The 22,904-nt window shown below is 43.1% G+C and overlaps 1 protein-coding gene across 1 annotated transcript; it reads left to right on the forward strand.

Annotated features, from left to right (window-relative positions):
* Positions 1-5,270: 5,270 nt before the first annotated feature.
* On the forward strand, positions 5,271-11,515 carry LOC120066578 (prosaposin receptor GPR37-like). The gene is made up of 2 exons (XM_039018004.1): positions 5,271-5,732; positions 10,682-11,515. Exons 1-2 carry the CDS (start codon positions 5,271-5,273, stop codon positions 11,513-11,515), a joined length of 1,296 nt encoding a protein of 431 aa, XP_038873932.1.
* The last annotated feature ends 11,389 nt before the right edge of the window (positions 11,516-22,904 follow it).

The following is a 22,904-nucleotide window of genomic DNA, read 5'->3' on the forward strand; positions in this document are numbered from 1 at the left end:
ATAACAATTTAATACATTTTGAATTCTGTCTGTATGTAACGGCTTTCTTCCTGGGATGAAGGAGAGGACCAAAATGCAGCGCGGCTAGTGTTCAACATGATTTAATAAAGAGACAATAACGTGAACACTATACAAACTACAAAATAACAAATGTGAAAACCGAAACAGTCCTATCTGGTGCAGAACATAAAGACAGAAGACAACCACCCACAATCCCCAACACAAAACAAGCCACCTATATATGATTCTCAATCAGGGACAACGATTGACAGCTGCCTCTGATTGAGAACCATATCAGGCTGAACACAGAAACAGACAAACTAGACACACAACATAGAATGCCCACCCAGCTCACGTCCTGACCAACACTAAACAAGCAAACACACAAGAACTATGGTCAGGACGTGACAGTACCCCCCTCCTGAGGTGCGGACTCCGAACGCACCCCTAAATCTCAAGGGGAGGGTCTGGGTGGGCATCTGTCCGCGGTGGCGGCTCCGGCGCAGGACGAGGACACCACTCCACCATTGTCTTTGTCCCCCTCCTTAGCGTCCTTTGAGTGGCGACCCTCACCCCCGACCCTGGTCTAGGAACCTTCACAAAGGTCCCCCCTAGATAGAGGAGACAGCTCAGGATAGAGAGGTAGCTCAGGACAAAGAGGTAGCTCAGGACAGAGAGGTAGCTCAGGACAGAGAGGTAGCTCAGGACAGAGAGGTAGCTCAGGACAGAGAGGTAGCTCCGGACTGAAGGGCAGCTCCGGACTGAAGGGCAGCTTCGGACAGAGAGGCAGCTCATGACTGGAGGGCAGCTCATGACTGGAGGGCAGCTCATGACTGGAGGGCAGCTCATGACTGGAGGGCAGCTCATGACTGGAGGGCAGCTCATGACTGGAAGGCAGCTCATGACTGGAGGGCAGCTCCTGACTGGCTGGCGGCTCTGGCGGCTCCTGACTGGCTGGCGGATCTGGCGGCTCCTGACTGGCTGGCGGCTCTGGCGGCTCCTGACTGGCTGGCGGCTCTGGCGGCTCCTGACTGGCTGGCGGCTCTGGCGGCTCTGGCGGCTCGGGACAGACGGGCGGCTCTAACGGCTCGGGACAGACAGGCGGCTCTAACGGCTCGGGGCAGACAGGCGGCTCTAACGGCTCGGGGCAGACGGATGGCTCAGATGGCGCTGGGCAGACAGATGGCTCAGATGGCGCTGTGCACACGTATGGCTCAGATGGCGCTGGGCAGACGGATGGCTCGGATGGCTCAGATGGCGCTGGGCAGACGGATGGCTCAGATGGCGCTGGGCAGGCAGGCAGCTCAGACGGCGCTGGGCAGACGGCCGACTCTGACCTGCTGAGGCGCACAGTAGGCCTGGTGCGTGGTGCCGGAACTGGTGGTACCGGACTGGAGACACGCACCTCAAGGCTAGTGCGGGGAGCAGGAACAGGGCACACTGGACTCTCAAAACGCAGGTCTCCTACCTCCTACCTGACTTCGCCACACTACCCTTTAGCCCCCCCCCCCCCCCCCCCCCAAGAAATTTTTGGGATTTCTTCTCGGGTTTCCGTGCTAGCCGCGTACCTTCATAATGCCGGTTCCTCTCTCCGGTTGCCTCTGCTCTCCTAGCTGCCTCCAGCTGTTCCCATGGGAGGCGATCCTTTCCAGCCAGGATCTCCTCCCCTCCCTTGCCGTCCAAAACATCTTCCCATGTCCATTCCTCCTTTCTCTGCTCCTGCTGCCGCTGCTGTCGCTGCTGTCGCTGCTGCCCGTTGCCACGCTGCTTGGTCCGAGTTTGGTGGGTGGTTCTGTAACGGCTTTCTTCCTGGGATGAAGGAGAGGACCAAAATGCAGCGCGGCTAGTGTTCAACATGATTTAATAAAGAAGAGACAATAACGTGAACACTATACAAACTACAAAATAACAAATGTGAAAACCGAAACAGTCCTATCTGGTGCAGAACACAAAGACAGAAGACAACCACCCACAATCCCCAACACAAAACAAGCCACCTATATATGATTCTCAATCAGGGACAACGGTTGACAGCTGCCTCTGATTGAGAACCATATCAGGCTGAACACAGAAACAGACAAACTAGACACACAACATAGAATGCCCACCCAGCTCACGTCCTGACCAACACTAAACAAGCAAAACACACAAGAACTATGGTCAGGACGTGACACTGTATTACAACAAAATGTGAAATAAGTCAAGGGGTGTGAATACTTTCTGAAGGAACTGTATATACACAGAACAAAAATATAAAAACAACATGTAAATTGTTGGTCCCATGTTTCATGAGCTGAAATAAAAGATCCCAGAAATGTTCCATATGCAGAAAAAGCTTATTTCTCTCAAATGTTGTGCACAAATTTGTTTACATCCCTGTTAGTGAGCATTTGTCCTTTGCCAAGATAATCCATCCACCAGACATGTGTGGCATATCAGGAAGCTGATTAAACAGTATGATCATTACACAGGTGCACCTTGTGCTGGGGACAATAAAAGGCCACACTAAAATGTGCAGTTTTGTCACACAACACAATTCCCCAGATATCTTAAGTTTTCAGGGAGCCAGCAATTGGCATGCTGACTGCAGGAATGTCCACCACCAAAACTGTTGCAAGATATTTTAATATTAATTGCTCCACCATAAGCTGCCTCCAACATTGTTTTAGAGAATTTGGCAGTACGTCCAACCGGCCTCACACCGCAGACCACGTGTATAGCGTCGTGTGTGGTCAGTATAGGCCGGCAGAAGCTACAGACAACGAACACAATTGCATTTTATCGATGGGAATTTGAATGCAGAGAGATACAGTGAAGAGATCCTGTCCATTGTCGTGACATTATCCACTGCTATCACCTCATGCTTCAGCAAAATAATGCACGACCCCATGTCGCAAGGATCTGTACACAATTCCTGGAAGCTGAAATTGTCCCAGTTTTTCCATGGCCTGCATACTTACCAGACATGTCACCCATTGAGCATGTTTGGTATGCTCTGGAACGGCGTGTACAACAGCGTATTCCAGTTCCTGACAATATCCAGAAACTTCGCACAGCCGTTGAAGAGGAGTGGGACAACATTCCACAGGCCACAATCAACAGCCTGATCAACTCTATGCGAAGGATATGTGCCGCACTGCATGAGGCAAATGGTGGTCACACCAGATACTGACTGGTTTTCTGATCCACCCCCCTACCCTTTTACAGCACTTTTTGTACATAGTTCCCCCATTTTAGGGAACCAAAAGTATTTGTATTAAAGTAGTCAAAGGTTTAGTATTTGGTCCCATATTCCTAGCAAGCAATGACTACATCAAGCTTGTGACTCGACAAACTTGTTGATGCATTTGCAGTTTGTTTTGGTTGTGTGTCAGATTATTTTGTGCCCAATAGAAATCAATGGTAAATAATGCATTGTGTCATTTTGGAGTCACTTTTATTGTAAATAAAAATAGAATATGTTTCTGAACAAATCTAGATTCATGTGGATGCTTCCATGATTACGAATAATCCTGCATTCATTGTAAATAATGATGAGAGAGAAGTTACAGAGCCACAAAGATCATACCCCCAAAACATGCTAACCATACCTCTCACCAATACCAATAAGAGGCGGGGCTAGCATTTTTGGGGGTATGCTATTTATGCCTCTGTAACTTTCTCATTCATCATTATATATGATTAATTCATAATTATCCACAATCATGGTATCATCCACATGAATATAGAAGTGTCGAATAGTACGCTGGTATTTTTTAAATCGCTGATACCAGGGGCACCTGTTCAGTTCCAAAAAAAAAAGACAATGAGTGCATTCATTAACCGAGCGCCCCAATACGCGCAACCGTGAAATGCCTTTTGAACTCAAGGATTCTGAGGCCTGTCATCTCCAGGGCCCTATCCCTTGATGTGTACAGTGATATAACATGACATCATGTCATTGGCAAATTATTTTCATTTGTGAGTCCTCTCAGGTTAGCAACGGAGATCAACCTCCTTCAAAAAAAGAAAAATGTATTATATGTTTGTACTTGTCTGAGGTGGTGATGCTGACTGATTTAGTAATGTGACAGATCTGGGAGGCCTCCAGGGGAGCCCTTCTCTTCTCTTTTCTCTCCGCGATGTTCATATCACAAGCGTGGTGCAGCTCCAGAATGAGCTTGGCACGTCCCCGACAATAACGCACTTCATCTCGGACTCGGCGCCTCGGACCTGAGGATACCAGTAACTGCCCAGGGTGCTATTCGGACATGCTACCTCACCAGAAAACTGCAGACTTCAGACGGGTATGATTTGGATTTGGAAATGCGATGTTGTGGCCACTTAAATCTTTTACAATCTATACAATCTTCAGAGAGGCAGTGCCGAGATTCAAGGATACTTCCTTCACAGGGTTAGGAAAGAAACGTTGCTGAACTTCCCTTTGGCGCAATTCTGCAATAATACGAAATACTCTGAGACCACGTTGAATTCTGAGAAGCACCTGACAATTGCCTAGTGCCCTTTATCTAATTGGATGAGGGTTTGACAACTATTGAATGACGCTGTCAAATAACAATGTCTGAAACTTGCGAATTGAGGTTTGGCGTTGGTTCTGTCGTCTCCGATTTGGTAGCCTAAACATCAATGGATACATCAATTTGGAATACAAGCCCCTATTGTCGCGTGTTTTAGGATACACAATGCTAGTACTACTATTGAGATTACTGTGCTTTTCACTTTGTAGCGAGGTTGTTTTCACTCACATACACCGGGAGAAGACAAAGACAAATGTTACTCCTAGACATGATGCCGTCACTAACGGGAACGTAAACAAAACCAATAGTAGGCAGAGCTGGTACTCGGCGTATGGCAGAGTTGTCAAAGAAATGGACAGTAAAAGGGTGCATACCTCAAGTGCATCGTCTTGGGATGTGGTTAGGACATGGGTGGATAACATGAATGGGACTGTTAATATGAAAAGAGTTATGAATGAAAGAGCAATAGTGCGCAAAAGCCATTCATCAAATGGAACCGATTATGTTACGTTACTCAAGGATGGAAAGTCAGAGAGCCTCAAGGTGGAAAAGTTGGACACCGAGAAGCATGCAACCATGGAAACGCTGGATTTTGTATATGGTCATTTAAACCCCTCCATGAGACACACGCGAGGAGGACACCACCGTAACGAGCACAAACGGATCAGCAGACACAAAAGAGGGACTGTAAGCCTTCGGAGAAGAAATGTGAAGGATGGCAGTAAAAAAGATAACAAAATAAGTGAGCCAACCATGCTGTCAGATGCGTCTTTGGATGTACTGTTGGCCATGTGGAAACCGCTGCCTAAACCTATGGCACAGAGCCAGTCAACAGACTTGCCATTTGATGCCAGTGATTATGAACAGTTCACTGTGCCAGACCCCCAGGACTATACCACACCGATTCCTCTCAATCCTCAAACAAAGAGAAAATATGTAATAAAAACTAACTTTTACCCCATAACAGCAGAATCATATGCCATCATGATCATTTCAGTCATCATTTTCACTGTTGGAATAATTGGGAATATGGCAATCATGTGCATTGTGTGCCACAACTACTACATGAGAAGTATTTCAAATTCTCTTCTTGCCAATCTCGCACTTTGGGATTTTGTTGTCATCTTTTTCTGCCTGCCGCTGGTGATATTCCATGAACTAACCAAGAACTGGTTGTTGGGGGAGTTCTCCTGTAAAATCATCCCCTATATTGAGGTAATTCCCACTAGCTATTGTGTTACTTGAGTGAGTGTTATGATTGGGTGTTGAAGTGGGGTCCCTGTTCAAAGTCTGCTGTCAATAACTCTCTTCCTTGTCACTTGTCATATCTACATTCTATTCTGCATTGTAGGTACTTCATATGATATGCAATGATCTGTGCTCAATTATGTGCACAGCCTGGTCTCATAAACTAGACGTTGCATAGTAAGGGTAAATCTGGGCCACTGAATTTAGTATGATGTGTTATGTTTGGTATGGTTACATAAAACAGAAGGTTACTTAAGGCAAAAAATAAAGGAGGGTGGTTGGTCGGGCATATAACGCGAATGTCTAGCAACCCAAAGGTTGCATGTTCGAATCTTATCATGGGAAAACTTTAGCATTTTAGCTAATAAGAAACTTTTAACCACTTACAAATGTTTAGCTACTTTGCAACTAGAATGTAAGCTAACCCTTCCCCTAACCTTAACACTTAACACAGGTAGCCTAGCGGTTAAGAGCGTTGGGGCAGTAACCGTAAGGTTGCTGGTTTGAATCCCTGAACCGACTAGGTGAATCACCTGCAAAGTGCCCTTGAGCAAGGCACTTAACCCTAATTGCTCATGTAAGTCGCTCTGCATTAGAGTGTCTGCTAAATGACTACATTTTTGTTTTGCTAAACCTAACTCTTAACCCTAACCCCTAGCCTAGCTAACGTTAGCCAGCTAGCTAACATTAGCCACAACAAATTAGAATTCTTAGCATATCATATGTTTTGTAAATTCTTAACATATTGTACATTTTGCAAATTCGTAACATATCATGAAAATGGATGATGGACATCCACAGATTAATACATACCATACGTAACATATCACACCAAATGGAGTGTCACAGGTGTACGTACAGAACAATACAAAATGCTCTGAGACCAGGTTAGTGTGCAGTGTACCAGGTTTAGATTACTTGTTCTCCAATGTCACCTCAACATGTTGTTTCAAACTCTTAGGTGACCTGTCACTGGCTAGATACAGAAGTAAATGCCCCTAAGGCAATCTATGGTCAGAGATAGTTACAGTCCTACTTTCTCTCTAGTCTAAACAATGAGACAGTGGGCCTCAGTAATTACTGCACAGACCCACACCTAATATTGCATCAGTTTACCATGTCTATTTCAGCAGTAAGGCAGCTCTTTTGTCAGCCATCTATTGTAAAATATACAATGGTCAAATTAGGTTTTGAGGGATCACATAGACATTGTGCAGAGCCTCTAAAATAACATGTTTTACAGAGTTACACAATTCTAAACACACAGTAAAGTATATATATTGTGGCCATAGCATAGGCAACTAAAGGCTCTGTATTAGTATTAGCACACTTGTTACTACCCCCCCTACCCCCCAATCTTTCTGAGCAAAACGTTTTTTAAGAAGAAAAAAAATTGGGACATTAAAGTCTGTAAAAACACCAGGAAATCAGCTCCAAGTGATTTTGATTTAAGAAATATGTTCCCAAGTAATCTCACACATATAGAGATGGTATACAAATGTGGTATACAAGGTTTAAAATTATTATGTTTTATTCAAACATTATATATGTTTGGGCTTCTTGCGGTCAATTTGCAGTCTATAAATTATTTATAATTATGTTCTGGCCCCTCGACCAAACGCTCAAGAAAAAAATCAGCCCATGGCTGAATCTAGTTGATGATGCCTGCCCTAGATCTTATGCATTCCAAGAACTTGGAACACCTTATACAGTTTGCAAAATAAACTGTGATTAAGGTCACAGCGTTAAAACTATGCACCTCAACAACTATGCACTTTCTTGGTGAAAGTAGCTTTGATTGGAATAAACGCAGATGTGAAGAGATTGGATGAGTATAATCAACACATTGACGAACCCACCTTGTCCTTGATAGGCTAGGTGCAATTTTCCCTACTGTTTACACCTATCCAATCCTTTCACATCTCCACAAGTGCAAAACCCTAGGGCTGGGTGTACCTGTCTCTATTTTATAAAGTCCAATCCTCTCCTCTTCCACAGACCTCTTTGACTTAATCTCCTGCCTTTTACCAGTCTGTCTTTTCTGACAGTCACAGAAATGTACTTCATGTAAGATGGATGAATCTTGCAGGGGTTCACTGTCATACTGCGGGTCCTGAGTGCCTTTCATGGGAAATGTGTTAATTATTTACCCGGAGAAGGAAGCACACTCCTTTTAGAAGAGGAAATTATCTAGATGATAAAGCTTCTACGGGTGGCTAAATTCATCTGTCCGGGCGTACATATTGTACATAATGGCAACAAGACAGATAAACCACCACACAAAGACCCAGACAATCCAAATATGTCTGTAAGCTGCTTAGTGACAAGGTTTGTAAGTACAACATTTACATTTGACATAATGCAGAGCAATTGAGAGCCTTACCAAAGGGCACAGACAGATTTTTCACCTAGTCGGCTCGGGGATTCAAACCAGCAACCTTTCAGTTACTGGCCCAATGGTCTTAAATACTAGGCTACCTGCCGCCCTGTAGGCAATTTAAAACCACAGTCCCAGACCTAGCACTTTAAGTCTCTTTGAGTCGCCTACCTCTATGGTAAGAACATTAAATGCATAGTGGCAGCGGCATCCTCGTTATGTTAAGTGACTCGGTAATCAAGCAGTTAATGGAGCGTAATTACAGAAACAGTGGGGACATTAATTCTAATGGTTCCTGTGGCAACTGAAGTACTCTGTCACATGAAAATGTGTCATTATGGACACAAAGGTGACAGAGGTTAGTTACACAAGGCCTGCCCGCCACTAACAGCTGGTGCGCGATGTCTAATATTAAAGAAGTCTCGAGGTATTGCTTGCCTGAGGTAGAGTACCTTATGATAAACTGTAGACCACATTGTCTACCAAGAGAGTTCTGATCTATATTATTCGTAGCCGTCTATTTACCACCACAGAGCGATGCTGGCACTAAGACCATACTCAACCAACTCTATAAGGCCATAAGCAAACAAGAAAATGCTCACCCAGAAGCGGCGCTCCTAGTGGCCGGGGACTTTAATGCGGGCAAACTTAAATCGGTTTTACCACATTTTTACCAACATGTCACATGTGCAACCAGAGAAAAAAAACTCTAGACCACCTTTACTCAACACACAGAGATGCATACAAAGCTCTCCCCCACCCTCCATTTGGCAAATCTTACCATAATTCTATTCTCCTGATTCAAACAAAGGCTAATTTTGTTCAGGACAATCCAGGGTATGACGCCATGTCATCTTGTAACTGTACATTTAACATAGTGATCATAAACATTGACGTGACATGACATGATATGACATGAGTTTTATGACATGGAAATGTGAAGTGCACATTTGAATTTAGGGTGTCTGGCTTGCTTGTATGACATCAAAGCGGTGTTTATTATAATCCTCAACGTCTCAGATTTCAAATACATAGATTCCTCTTAATTTACAGCATTTCCCTCACCCAGACAACCATTTTTTTTCTTGCAAAAGTTGACCAATTAGAGGGAGGGATGGGGTCAACTTTTTGTCGCGTAGGGGTGCTCAAGTTAAGAACAGCTGTCAGTCAAAACCCATACAGCGCTGTGAATTGCAGAGCCTGAGCTCTGACATCATTTATAGCATGTTGCTGTACAGCCACTGCGTTCCAATTGAAACGCTTATCAATGCCCAAATCTTCCATTTTCAACCCGTATACGGGTAGGAGTGTAAAGGGCTACATACAAATGGTGCTGTTTGTGAAGTGCAACAGATCACTCTCTCTCTCTGAGGCCATAAGGACCGAACAGATCAAAGCCTGCCCCTGTACGTCTGACAGTACTCATGGCTTCTCTGGCTCAGGCACTGGCTCCTGTGTTTACACCTTCCTCTGCCAAGGCCCATAAGGAGGCAGTCACAATGATCAAGCCTAGCAACAAAAGAACATAGCACTACTACACAGTCTAGAAGACAACACTGAACTTAATACTCAATGTAAACTGCAGATCTGCTGTCTCTGAGTTCTACGTGTATTAGCGTGTAAGATTTGGGTGAAAAAGCAATCACATTTGCAACATTTTTGTGGCTGTATTGTGATAGCAAAAGATTGGAGCATAGTGGAGATCTGGGTGTAGGGATAGAGATATTGCATTGAGATATTAATCTCCATGCCTCATGGTCTGCAGTTTGTTTTCATGTTATTTAATCATGAATATGAGCTGGCTCTCTTGCCAGGTCCATAAGTTGATTAGGCTAAGAAATGAGAACGGCATACTGTAACCATCGAGGACTACAATTGGTCTCCCTTGCATACAGCACGATATGCTGTGCTCCTTCTTTATCACGTTACAAAGTCATCGATATTATAAGCTGTTGCTCTAAAAATAAATGTAAGTCTAAAGTATCCCCTTTAGCATCCAACTATAGTCTCCCCACTCTTTAAAACAATATCACTCATAACACATTACTCATGGCTACTTTCAAACATCTCAGTATAGGAAATGAGGATCTAGTGTGCGATGAAGGACGGAAAAATCTGTTTGTCATTTATTAAAACAAGTGTGGACATTCGAGTTCTCCAGTAAGAGAGCTGTCAAAACAGGACCTCTTTATGGAAGATGTCTCTCCCTCTCTCTAAACCTGTTGACGTCTAGTATTCTGTGCTGTACCATTGTCATTTGAAAATTGTTCCAAGCGGTATTTAAAACATGGATGGTTTACAGTGGACACATTCTTTTGGTCTTTTCAGAGAGCAACATGGCTCTGGGGCCTTGGTATTTTATCCAGACTTCCCAAGGTGCTATACAATAAGGAGAAGTATCTGGATACATTTGGATACATTTTCTATACTTGTTTCTCAATCAAAAACAAAATAACTCTCACTATATTGTTAATGTGCAGTAATAACACATTAACTGGATAGTATCTTTCATTCTCCTCCCTTCTCTTTGTCCTTCCAGGTCGCCTCCCTAGGGGTTACCACCTTTACCCTGTGTGCCTTGTGCATCGACCGCTTCCGCGCTGCCAACAACGTCCAGATGTACTATGAGATGATTGAGAACTGTGCCTCCACGGCCGCCAAGCTGGCCGTTATCTGGATCGGGGCTCTCCTATTGGCCCTGCCAGAGCTCCTGATCCGCCAGCTGGTCACTGAAGATGGCGAGACTCCGGATGTGACGCCCTGCCAGCGATGCGTGGTTCGTATCTCCACCGAGCTCCCTGACACGCTCTACGTACTGGGCCTGACCTATGATGGTGCTCGCCTCTGGTGGTACTTTGGCTGCTACTTCTGCCTGCCCACGCTGTTCACCATCGGCAGCTCCCTGGTGACCGCCTGTAAGATCCGGCAGGCCGAGCGGGCCTGTGTGCGCGGCAACAAGAAACAGATCCATCAGGAGAGCCAGATGAACTGCACAGTTGTGGCTTTGGCCATCCTCTATGGCTTCTGCATCATCCCAGAGAACATCTGCAACATCGTCACTGTCTACATGGCGGCGGGAATTCCCAGACGGACCCTGGACATTCTCCATCTGGTCAGCCAGCTGCTGTTGTTCTGTAAGTCGGCAGTGACACCTGTCCTGCTGTTCTGCCTGTGCCAGCCCTTCAGCCGGGCCTTCCTGGACTGCTGCTGCTGCTGCTGTGACGAGTGTGGCCCGCCCAGATCTTCCACCACCGCCACCACCAGCGAGGAGAACGAGCACGAGTGCACCACCACCGACCTGGAGCTGTCGCCCTTCAGCACCATCCACAGGGAGGCATCCTCCTCCTACACCACTGCAGCGACCCACTGCTAAGAAGAGTCAAAAGGTCATGACCTCCATCAGATGTTACAACTGCCCTGTGAAGAGGTCAAGAGATCGGACTGTAAACCTATTGGGCTGATTTCCCGCACTCGGATTAAATTTACTCCATTGAGAATGCTTGCTAGTCTGGGGATAGGCTTAATCTGAGTCTGGGAGAGCCTTACAGTTAGGATTAGTAAATGTTTTATTCCCAACAAGTTAGAGTTTAGAGGACACGCCCTATTCTAAATGTTCACTTAATTTCCTGAATTTACTTTGAATTTAATTGATGTAAACTCTGGTGAACATATGTCTCGGTTTACTCAAGTTGTGTGTGTATATACAGTTGAAGTCGGAAGTTTACATACACTTAGGTTGGAGTCATTAAATCTTGTTTTTTCACCACTCCACACATTTCTTGTTAACAAACTATAGTTTTGGCAAGTCGGTTAGGACATCTACTTTGTGCATCACACAAGTAATTTTTCCAACATTTGTTTACATAGAAATGATTTCACTTATAATTCACTGTATCACAACTCCAGTGGGTCAGAAGTTTACATACACTAAATTGACAGTGCCTTTTTAAACAGCTTGGAAAATGATATCATGGCTTCAGAAGCTTCTGATAGGCTAATTGACATAATTTGAGTCAATTGGAAGTGTACCTGTGGATGTATTTCAAGGCCTACCTTCAAACTCAGTGCCTCTTTGCTTGACATCATGGGAACATCTAAAGAAATCAGCCAAGACCTCAGATAAAAATAATTTGTAGACCACAAATTCATCCTTGGGAGCAATTTCCAAATGCCTGAAGGTACCACATTCATCTGTAAAAACAATTATACGCAAGTATAAACACCATGTGACCACGCAGCCGTCATACCACTCAGGAAGGAGACATGTTCTGTCTCCTAGAGATTAACGTACTTTGGTGCGAAAATTGCAAATCAATCCCAGAACAACAGCAAAGGACCTTGTGAAGATGCTGGAGGAAACAGGTACAAAAGTATCTATATCCACAGTAAAACGAGTCCTATATCGTCATAACCTGAAAGGCCGCTCAGTAAGGAAGAAGCCACTGCTCCAAAACCGCCATAAAAAAAAACAGACTACGGTTTGCAACTGCACATGGGGACAACGATCGTACTTTTTGGAGAAATGTCCTCTGGTCTGATGAAACAAAAATAGAACTGTTTGGCCATAATGACCATCGTTATGTTTGGAGGAAAAAGTGGGAGGCTTGCATGCCGAAGAACACCATCCCAACCGTGAAGCACGGGGGTGGCAGCATCATGTTGTGGGGATGCTTTGCTGCAAGAGGGACTGGTGCACTTCACAAAATAGATGGCATCATGAGGTAAAGGAAAATTATGTGGATATATTGAAGCAACATCTCAAGACATCAGTCAGGAAGTTAAAGCTTGGTCGAAAATGGGTCTTCCAAATGGGCAATGACCCCAAGCATACTTCCAAAGTTGTGGCAAAATGGCTTAAGGACAACAAAGTCAAGGTATTGGAGTGGCCATCACAAAGCCCTGACCTCAAGCCTATAGAAAATTTGTGGGCAGAACTGAAAAAGCGTGTGCGAGCAAGGAGGCCTACAAACCTGACTCAGTTACACCAGCTCTGTCAGGAGGAATGGTCCAAAATGCACCCAACTTATTGTGGGAAGCTTGTGGAAGGCTACCCGAAGTGTTTGACCCAAGTTAAACAATTTAAAGGCAATGCTACCAAATACTTATTGAGTGTATGTAAACTTCTGACCCACTGGGAATGTGATGAAAGAAATAAAAGCTGAAAGAAATAATTCTCTCTACTATTATTCTGACATTTCACATTCTTAAAATAAAGTGGTGATCCTAACTGACCTAAGACAGGGAATTTTTACTTGGATTAAATGTCAGGAATTGTGAAAAACTGAGTTTAAATTTATTTGGCTAAGGTGTATGTAAACTTCCGACTTCAACTGTATGATAAATTGTCCATTTGTTTACAGAAACCATACGGAAAGGAATGTGAATAGTTCAACTCAACATTTTGAATTTATTAACTCACCAATATTTTCTATTTTTGAATTTGCACTGAAATGTACCATCTTTATTTTGTTTGTTGTTGTTTTTTTGTCATGTTTTTATTTTATTTTGTTGTCTCTTTCTGCTTCCCGAGGGTCTCAAATGGAAATCAATATATTGAAATGGCTGGTCGTAGTGTATTGTGTTTTGCTGATAATGGTGATTCTTGTGAATCAGTTCAAAGTTATTCCTAGCTCCCTTGCTATGTAAGTATATTATTCAGTCTGTATTTGATAGCAGAAAACTGTGCGATACACTTCAGTCAGTCAGTAAACTTACTGGAGTGGTGTTTTTTTTTATCTCACTTTAATAAATAAATATAAAAAGAGTTTGACTGAATGTTTCTTTGACAAAATGTAAATTATTCGATATCTTCATTTAAGGAATAAACAACCCATTTACTATTTAGGGATTAATATACCCTATCAAAACTGCTAACCATTACTTTATTGTTTGTCTTGGGAACTAAACATATGTGATTATATTCTCCAGAGGAGAGTGGTTTCCTGATAATGGCCAGTTAGCTTTCAGAGGGGGAGCTGCTCATCTGGCCACCGTGTCATCATCACTATCCACTCCCTAGAGTAAACACAGCAGGCCTTGTTCCCTACCCGTCACCAAGGCAACCTCAGGAATCTGCTTCTCAGATGTCTCTGTGACTTCATGGTCGGCCGAGTGGCAGGGAGTCAGGTCAGATGGTAGGATGGATGGAGAGAATGGTTCCCGGGATTGGACTTAACTAGGGTATGGTGCGACTCAAGCATTAACATGAAGATGGTCCGTTATGGTCGGTTGTTGGCTCCCTTGAGCTTATTACAGACATAAGCCTCGCTAACTGCTAACCAGAATGTTTCTGTCTAGTTCACTTCAGTCTTCCTTGTATATTTATCCAGTTTCTGAGGCAGTGTCCTAGGATCATGTGAAGATTGAACATTTCTGGAACATGCTCGACGTTGAATGTCAAGCTTTTAAAAAATGATGGTCAAGAAACATCTGCGCTGATAGGAATGGCATAGATGGACAAAATAATATTTTAGGCTAAACTGGATTGTCTCTGTTTAACAGGATTATACATGTTTTACAGTATTACTCCCTGGTCCTGATTTGTAATACATTAGCAAGATATTGCCTGCTTGCAATACTACAGTAGCAAAACAGCCTACAATAAGGTAGCCATCACTTCCATATACAGTGCAACAAAATAGTGGATGAGTTATATACACTGAGTATACAAAACAGTACACCTGGGTGTGCAACCCAATATTAGGAAGGTGTTCCTAACGTATGGTATACTCAGTGTATATAATTCATCCACCATGTGTAGAGTCATGATGGCCCCAACTCATTTGGCTGTCAGATCTGGTCTTGTTATGTAACATAACATAAAACCTTATTCTCCTCACAAAACTGTCATCCCACAGTGCATCTGAGACGGTCTTTCATTTTCAATCACTCCCTCTGTTCTTGATGGTAATATGCATAGTGACTTTTTTTCTCTTCACATGAAGTAAAAGGCTGCACATAGTTCATGGTAGCTGAGGGGGCATTGAACAACAACCCATTTTACAGGTTAAGACAACCCTGAAGAAGGCACTGCATGCTGAAACATTGTTTAGGTTTTCCCGTTAAATTGTTGGGAGTATATGGAGAGTGTGTAACTTTCTTTCTTTCTTTTTGTACAGGCAACACATTGCCAGAAATTAGCCATCATTGCTCAACATTTTGCTTTTTGGTGGTATTGTTCGTCTTGGCTAAAGGTGAGCTGCAGATAGAACTGGTGTTTTCAATAGAACTGCATGACTCCTAAATCCAGCTGTCAGAGAAGCAAAATCTGATCAAAAGCTGAAAAGAAAATGCTCCCTAGAGCTTTCACCCTCCCATATTCAGTCTTAGAGTCGGGTCATTTTGTCCGTGCAGTGCATTGATGTTGGTAAGGAATGTAGTTCATAGAGATTCACTTCTTTATGTTATGTGCCCATGTAATGGGATGATTTATTTAAATCCACAGGCAAACAAATTTGTTTGGTTCTGCATTTTCCCTGAGGCATTTATTATAACTGAACATGGCAGCTGGATGTGATTTTGATGCTAAATTGATGGGCATCTGTCGTTCGGCCGTTGGATCCACAGAGTTACCAAAGTGTGTGTACATCTTCAACTGAGCGTACCTAAAAAAATCCTGCCACACTTTTCATTGTTTTCACAATGATGATCAAAAACAAGAAGGATTTACAATTTGCCAAATGGCCAGTATAATCGCAGTAATTCTTCTCCATGAAAACCTGTGAAAGGCAGGGTTGGACATCCCTGCTCCCTAGTTGCAATTAGAGGTTCCTCTATTCATTTGGAAACAATAGCTAGATGGTACATTGATGCATTACCACTAAACAAGTTGCTCAGTGACCTTAGCCTAACTCCTTTCAGGGTTACATGGGATGGGCAGGACATTCTTTTCAACTCCTTTCAGGGTTACATGGGATGGGCAGGACATTCTTTTCAACTCCTTTCAGGGTTACATGGGATGGGCAGGACATTCTTTTCAACTCCTTTCAGGGTTACATGGGATGGGCAGGACATTCTTTTCAACTCCTTTCAGGGTTACATGGGATGGGCAGGACATTCTTTTCAACTCCTTTCAGGGTTACATGGGATGGGCAGGACATTCTTTTCAACTCCTTTCAGGGTTACATGGGATGGGCAGGACATTCTTTTCAACTCCTTTCAGGGTTACATGGGATGGGCAGGACATTCTTTTCAACTCCTTTCAGGGTTACATGGGATGGGCAGGACATTCTTTTCAACTCCTTTCAGGGTTACATGGGATGGGCAGGACATTCTTTTCAACTCCTTTCAGGGTTACATGGGATGGGCAGGACATTCTTTTCAACTCCTTTCAGGGTTACATGGGATGGGCAGGACATTCTTTTCAACTCCTTTCAGGGTTACATGGGATGGGCAGGACATTCTTTTCAAGCCCAAAGAGAGATGTGATCAGTATCCCTCATGGTTGGCATGGACCCAGGATGCAATGGCAACCAAAACCTCATTTGGGATAGTATACTGCCACATGCAAACTACAGTGTGAAATTAGAAAACAGTAACTGTGGATGTAAACAGCAGAGTCTAAAGCAAGTATCTAGTCTTACAGCTGGATTCATCAGGGTACTTACTATACAGTATTGAAAAATGCAGAAATACAGCTTCTACTTTTTTTCATGTTCTTGACTTGTCTGCCAATCGTTTAAAACACATTCTCACATAACATTATGTTTAGATGCGCTTCTCACTATGTGGTATTTCATTGATGAAATGTGCATTTGGCATTGTTCGAAGACTCCCATGCATTTTCATGAAGTCTTCCCAGTCAGAAGATTGTCATATGTATCCAAACCCACACAATTTATGATTTATAATTAATCTGTACAAGTGAACAGCCATGCTGTTGTAAGGGGAGTGCCTTATGAATATGTAATACTTGTAAACTCTAATTGTTTCTGAGATGACCTGACACTTCAGGGCAACATGGATGGTCCACATGGATATAGTGTGTGTTTTTATATGTGATGTGTACTTTGTATTCACCTGTATATGGATCATGGTGCTCTCTCATATACATAAACAGTTCTATATCTGGATTATGGCTGCTATGTCAACATGCTCATCCACCAATGTTACAATGTGTCCATGATCAGCAGGGCTGTCCCCCGGTCTCTGTCAAATCCCCCTATATACGTGCACACAGACATCTACTATGAGCTCTAACACTAGCACTCTGTCCGCATGACCAGTTGGATGTTCCTCAAAAGTCTACTCTAATGTGTGTTTGCATGCACATCCCAAAGGCCCTTGGAGGAATACACAGCATAGTACAGTATGGCTGACATGTCATGTCACACCATCCTGTGGGCAGTGCCCTGTGAGTGCGGGCACAGACGCGGCTGTCGGCTTGGCTCAGCCCTGTTGTTGTATAATCGGATCCATCTGATGGAGCGGATGGCCCTCCTGGGAGGATAAGGGCTTTATTGTCTCGCCTCAGCTCTTTGTTGGATAGTTTCTTCATTTCTAGGTCACCGCCTGTGATTGAACGCTTGAATGCATAAATTATTATTTTGCGCGCTGAGAATCCCCCCCCCCCCCCCTTCCCTCCTTTAGGGTACAATGAGTTGTCCCCCCTTCACCTCCTCTACTGGAATGAGAATCTACAATGGCATAGCTATATGAGCTGCCAAATGATAGATTTATTTTCTCTTCACGAAAAATCTTTGTTGATGTTTGCTTGAACTTTTGTCAAAGGCTTAATTATGGTGATAATTGGTGTTCTGTAGGACCTTCAGATCTCTTCAACTCTCTCACCCTGTCTTCTCCGCCATTGAGGCTCTCGTTTTGTCCCATTCACTCTCCTCAACATCATTATTACTGACCTCTGACCCTGATTTGTAGTCATAGTAGGGTTAAGCACATATTACTGCTCACATCTGGCATTGACAGTTTGGTATTGATGCTAGACATCCATTAAAGCACTAAGGGTCTGCTTCCTACTTTGTGATATACACTCCGATAGCACTGCTGTAAATTTACAAAAAAAAAAATATGATTCATCCATAGTAGTGCAAGAAGGATGATTTGAATCAACAACAAATAATTTTGGCTTGTATCTTGACTTCAGCAAAAACAAAATCCATGAACAGGAGGGGTTTTGCACTCTGACCATCAATCCTGACAAGACTGGTTTGAGCCTTTAAAGGAGCTTTGCAAAGAGATTTGGAGTCCCCTCTTAAGAGATGAAGGGAATAGTTGTGAATTCGGCCAGTGCTGGCCAACGGTTGTCGTCTGTTAGCTTTTTTGGTGTTCCCAAACACAGAGGAAGTGAATCTAACGATGAAGTTCCATAAGTCTTCTGCATAGCACATTATGCCTTGAATCAATCAGTCACAGCAATTACACACCATTTACAGCAGCAATTGAAGTGCTGTGACTGTGGCTATCAAGCAGAACATTCTAATGAACCTTGGCCTTTTTTTCCAACCACTCTTCCTTCCCTGGTGAAATACAGTTTAAGACAAATCTAAGACAATCCAACTTAATTGATCAGATTCACTCCACTGTTATTGTTTTTGTTAGCGCATTCTGTCGGGCGTAGATTTACGACCAGGCATATGCCAAACTGGCCCCAGGTGTGAGGCCTAGCACAGAACTGCTTTAGTGAAACAACATTGCCTTTTAAATAAAGCAACGTACTTGTCCATTTAATGTTGGAATCACAAAGAGTGAGTGCACTTGGAGCGGAACTCTGGTGACCTGAGACACAATTTGACTCGACATGATTCGGGCACTGACACAAACCAGACGGCACAGCGTTAGCACAAAGTGTGAATCCTTGAGAATGCTTCTCTAGGCTCAGCTGACTGTGGTACAGAAGAGTCAGAAGAGGATGTCAGTAACCTTACCAACACCATCCCATATCATGTTAGTCTGTGGTTCGGTTAGCTGTTTGCTGAGGAGAATCCAAAGTGAAAAGTTTGGCAAGGAATAAATCTCTACTGTGAAACAAATTAATGTGTCAGTTCACCTAAGCAGTGTTACAATGAATCAGGCTCTATTAAAGGCTTTGTCCCCATGGATCCAAGGGGCCACAGCACACAGCAATGTGAGGAAGGCCCTACAGAGGGTGCTGGGCCAGCACATCACTGGGGGTGAGCTCCCAGCCATCCAGGCAGTACATGCCGAAAAATTACCAAAGACTCCAGCCACCCGAGACATGGATTGTTCTCCATGCTCCTGTCCGGCAGGCAGTACAGGTGCATCAAGGCTCATACCAACAGACTCCTAAACAGCTTCTATCCCCTGGCCATAAGACTGTTAAATGACTAACAACTACTGCTCCCCTTCACACCTACGCTGCCGCTAAAATGATTATTGATTAGATTTATTAGTACCACTACTCTGCTGTTCATTAATTATTGATTAACTATTCGTGTCTATCTATTTATCCTGCTACTGGTCACTATTACTCCTGTTTACATGCATATATTACCATTAGTATATTACCAAGTATTTACTATATATTCCTGCTACCAGTCACTTTTCAACGCTGTTTACATGACACTCTTGCAGACACACTCACACAAACACCCACACACTTACACTTACATACACACCCTCCACACCCACCCACCACTTATGCTGCTGCCATACTGTTTATTATTATTATCATTTATCCTGCTACCAGTCACTTTCTCCTAATCCCTCCTTACATGTACATATCTACCTCAAATGCTCCCGTATCTCTGCACATTGTACATTTACCCTGTAAATAGCTTTCTCTCTTATTTTGTGTGTTTTTATGTTATTTTTATTTTCTTATTAGTTATACTTTTTTTATATTGAATACTGCACTGTTCGTTAAGGCTTGAAAGTTAAGCATTTCACTGTACTTGTGCATGTGACAAATACAATACAATAGGTGAAAACAACTTCTGCCACAGGCCAATATGAGAAAAACATCAACCTTCATATAGAACTTATTTGGCCTCTTCAGCCTTTGGTCTTGTTTTCATGACAAAAAGTTACAACATAATGAAATCATGCTTCAGATTATATAAAATTTTTCAGACAATGTCACTCCTTGCCTATGATATCTAGATTTACTCTGATGGGGAACTATCATCAATCAGTCACTGTCTACTTTAAGTTGTTTCAGATTCTGTCCCTCCTTACATAAGCTAAAGCATGGAGGTACAGAATGCAGCCCTCCCTTCTTCTCCCTCTATAGCCAGTAACCAAATGGCTGATGAAGGCTAACCCAGCACTTACCAGGAATAGAAAACGGCTTTTGAGACATTGCTTATGTTCCTGTGCTTGGCCTATGTGCTGTTTGATTATTAATGAAGTGATCATGCAAGGCCCCTCCTCTCCTCCTTGCTAACGAGCTAACATTTCCAAAGCCCCAAGCCAAGTCTGTCTCATGCATGACAGCTCCTAATTATTCTGTTGTTTAGCAATAATGCTTAGTATCAGGTCAGAGAGAAGACGTATTTCTGACCTATTTTTAGCATTTCATCATGGTGCTGCCTAGCAGTCATGTTAGTAATTCAGTCGTACCTTCAGAAAGGTAGGTAGCATTATGTTACAGAGACACAGACACACACACTACCCAGCCTGGAGTCTCCTCCTGTCTTTTCCCAGGGGAAGTCCACAATGGCAGCAGTTGTCCTGTACCTTTCATCTTTGTTAATTAGAAGGTATGCAGCTTGTAGCACAGTAACAGTTGGCTTCCAGCCACATTGGATTAGCAGCTTCTACCATGTGATGCAACCCCAGGGATCCATGGGGCGTCTGTTATTCTTTATGTCGGTGTGTTTAACCAACTTTAGCTGTACACCTGGCTCCAGTGCCAGCTGCTAATTTAGACCATCTCTCAATGAGTGAATGGAGAATCTTGAAGTTAGTGTGTGCCGGTGTGTGTGTGTGTGTGTGTGTGTGTGTGATGCTTCAGCGATAAAGCAGCTCCGCTCTTGCAGACCTATGCACTTGATTTCAGAAGGCCCTGTTAAAGTAATGTTACCAAAAGTATGCATGCAATTGTGTCATCTTCATGGGGGATTTCAAGAGGGCTTTATTCAAGTGTAATTTTGCCAAAATATTAATGTAATGAATAGTTCCAAACCAATGTATCCTATGTATCTGTCACGGATCCCTCCGGAACTTTCATTACACACACCTGTCCCCTATTCCCACTGATTAGGACTTGTATAAGTGTGCCCTTTGGTTTCCATTGGACTGTTGATTATTGTTACAATGTCCGTTGGTGCGTGTGAGTACCTGTGCTGTGTGTTTTGGGCTTTTGTGCCCTTGTGGATTGTGCAGATGGTTACGGGTCTCGTCCCGTGTGTTAATCATCTCGTCCCGTGTGTTATTTATTAAAGGTACTCCTCGCACTTTTGTTTGGGTTTCAACCCTGTGTTTTTGTTACGTGTTTGTTTGGTCTTCGTCCCCGTGCCCTTACACGGCATGCCGTAATATTACGCATTCCTGCGCCTGTCTCCCGAATCATTGTTACCAACGTGACAGTATCTTGAGGCACATCAAAGCACTGGCATAAAACTTGACTTTTTCCAAACACAAATGTCTAAAACAGATTTTCTGAGAACTAAAACCCACAGTATTTCCATTACCATAGTAGCATCACATTATTTCTCTGAGGATCGATTCACATCTCACTAGTTCTGATGATGTCAGTAGCCTTAAAGGAAAACTCCACCCAAAAAGCAATCTTTTGGTGTTTGTTTCATTAGTCCATTGTTGAGATAGTCCCAAAATGTTTTGTTTGTCAGCAATCAAGTTTCCAGGATTTGTAACTTTCAAAATACAGAAATACTCCCGTATGATACATTTTGTATCATATGATGCAACATGCATCATACAGGATGATTTCAGTATTTTGAAAGTTGCATATCTTGAAAACTTGAATAAAAGGGGGGAAACAGCAATGCCCATTGAGGAAAGAAGTATCTTCACAGTGCACACGTGTGAGAATTTACCAGTGTTTACGGAAACGTTCTTGGTCTATCAATTCTCCTCAATTCCATACCACAGGTGCAATGCACACAATCTACCAGTCAATCACCAATCAACTTTGTTAATTCAGGAATTAAAAGCTTTAATTTAAAGCAATATGGCATCATTGTACATTATGAAATATGAAGTTATAACTGCTATACCCTACCTACTTGCACTATGTGTACTGAGATCTCTGAACATGAGGCTTTTATCTCAGCCATTCTGGACAGCATCATGTTTTTCTACAGTCTAGTATAATCATCCTCCATATGGCCCCTTTATTATATTAGCAGGCTACTGTGTCATAGAGGCCTCTGGTAACCTGCAGTGACCTTGTGAAATTACTCATCTCCAAATGCAGCTGTGATTAATGGAAAATCACCATGGCAGCCAGCGCACTGCCTGTATCCTAACACTTATAGCAATAGTCACGTGTGTAGCTACATGATATTTGAGAAAGCTGTGGGCTTGACTTGAAAACTGTGTGGTGATTTAATTTACCACACAGTTTATAATTTTGAGTCTTCCTCATGTACAAGGCAATGAACAGGTTGTATGATTGCAGTTTTACTGTTCCCAGGGCAGATTTGCTCTAGGGGCAGAAATATTTTCATTGTCTTTATGAAAGGTTGGGCCTTGAAAAGCTATAACCACTGAAATGTTAAGATAAATAGCTAGCTATACTAATGTTGATGCTCAGAGATGGGCAGTATTTCTTTGTTCAGGGACATATTATTCCATTTCTGTTAGTCACATGTCTGTGGAAC

The sequence above is a fragment of the Salvelinus namaycush genome, chromosome 21 (genome assembly GCF_016432855.1).
Source record: "Salvelinus namaycush isolate Seneca chromosome 21, SaNama_1.0, whole genome shotgun sequence".
In the NCBI taxonomy this organism is placed as follows: domain Eukaryota; kingdom Metazoa; phylum Chordata; class Actinopteri; order Salmoniformes; family Salmonidae; genus Salvelinus; species Salvelinus namaycush.

What these genes read in the sequence shown, in the direction of transcription:
- LOC120066578 (XM_039018004.1), top strand. Translation starts at nt 5,271, where the DNA reads ATGCTGTCAGATGCGTCTTTGGATGTACTGTTGGCCATGTGGAAACCG. An exon ending in AAATCATCCCCTATATTGAG is followed by an intron (nt 5,733 to 10,681) that starts GTAATTCCCACT and finishes TTGTCCTTCCAG; the next exon opens with GTCGCCTCCCTAGGGGTTAC.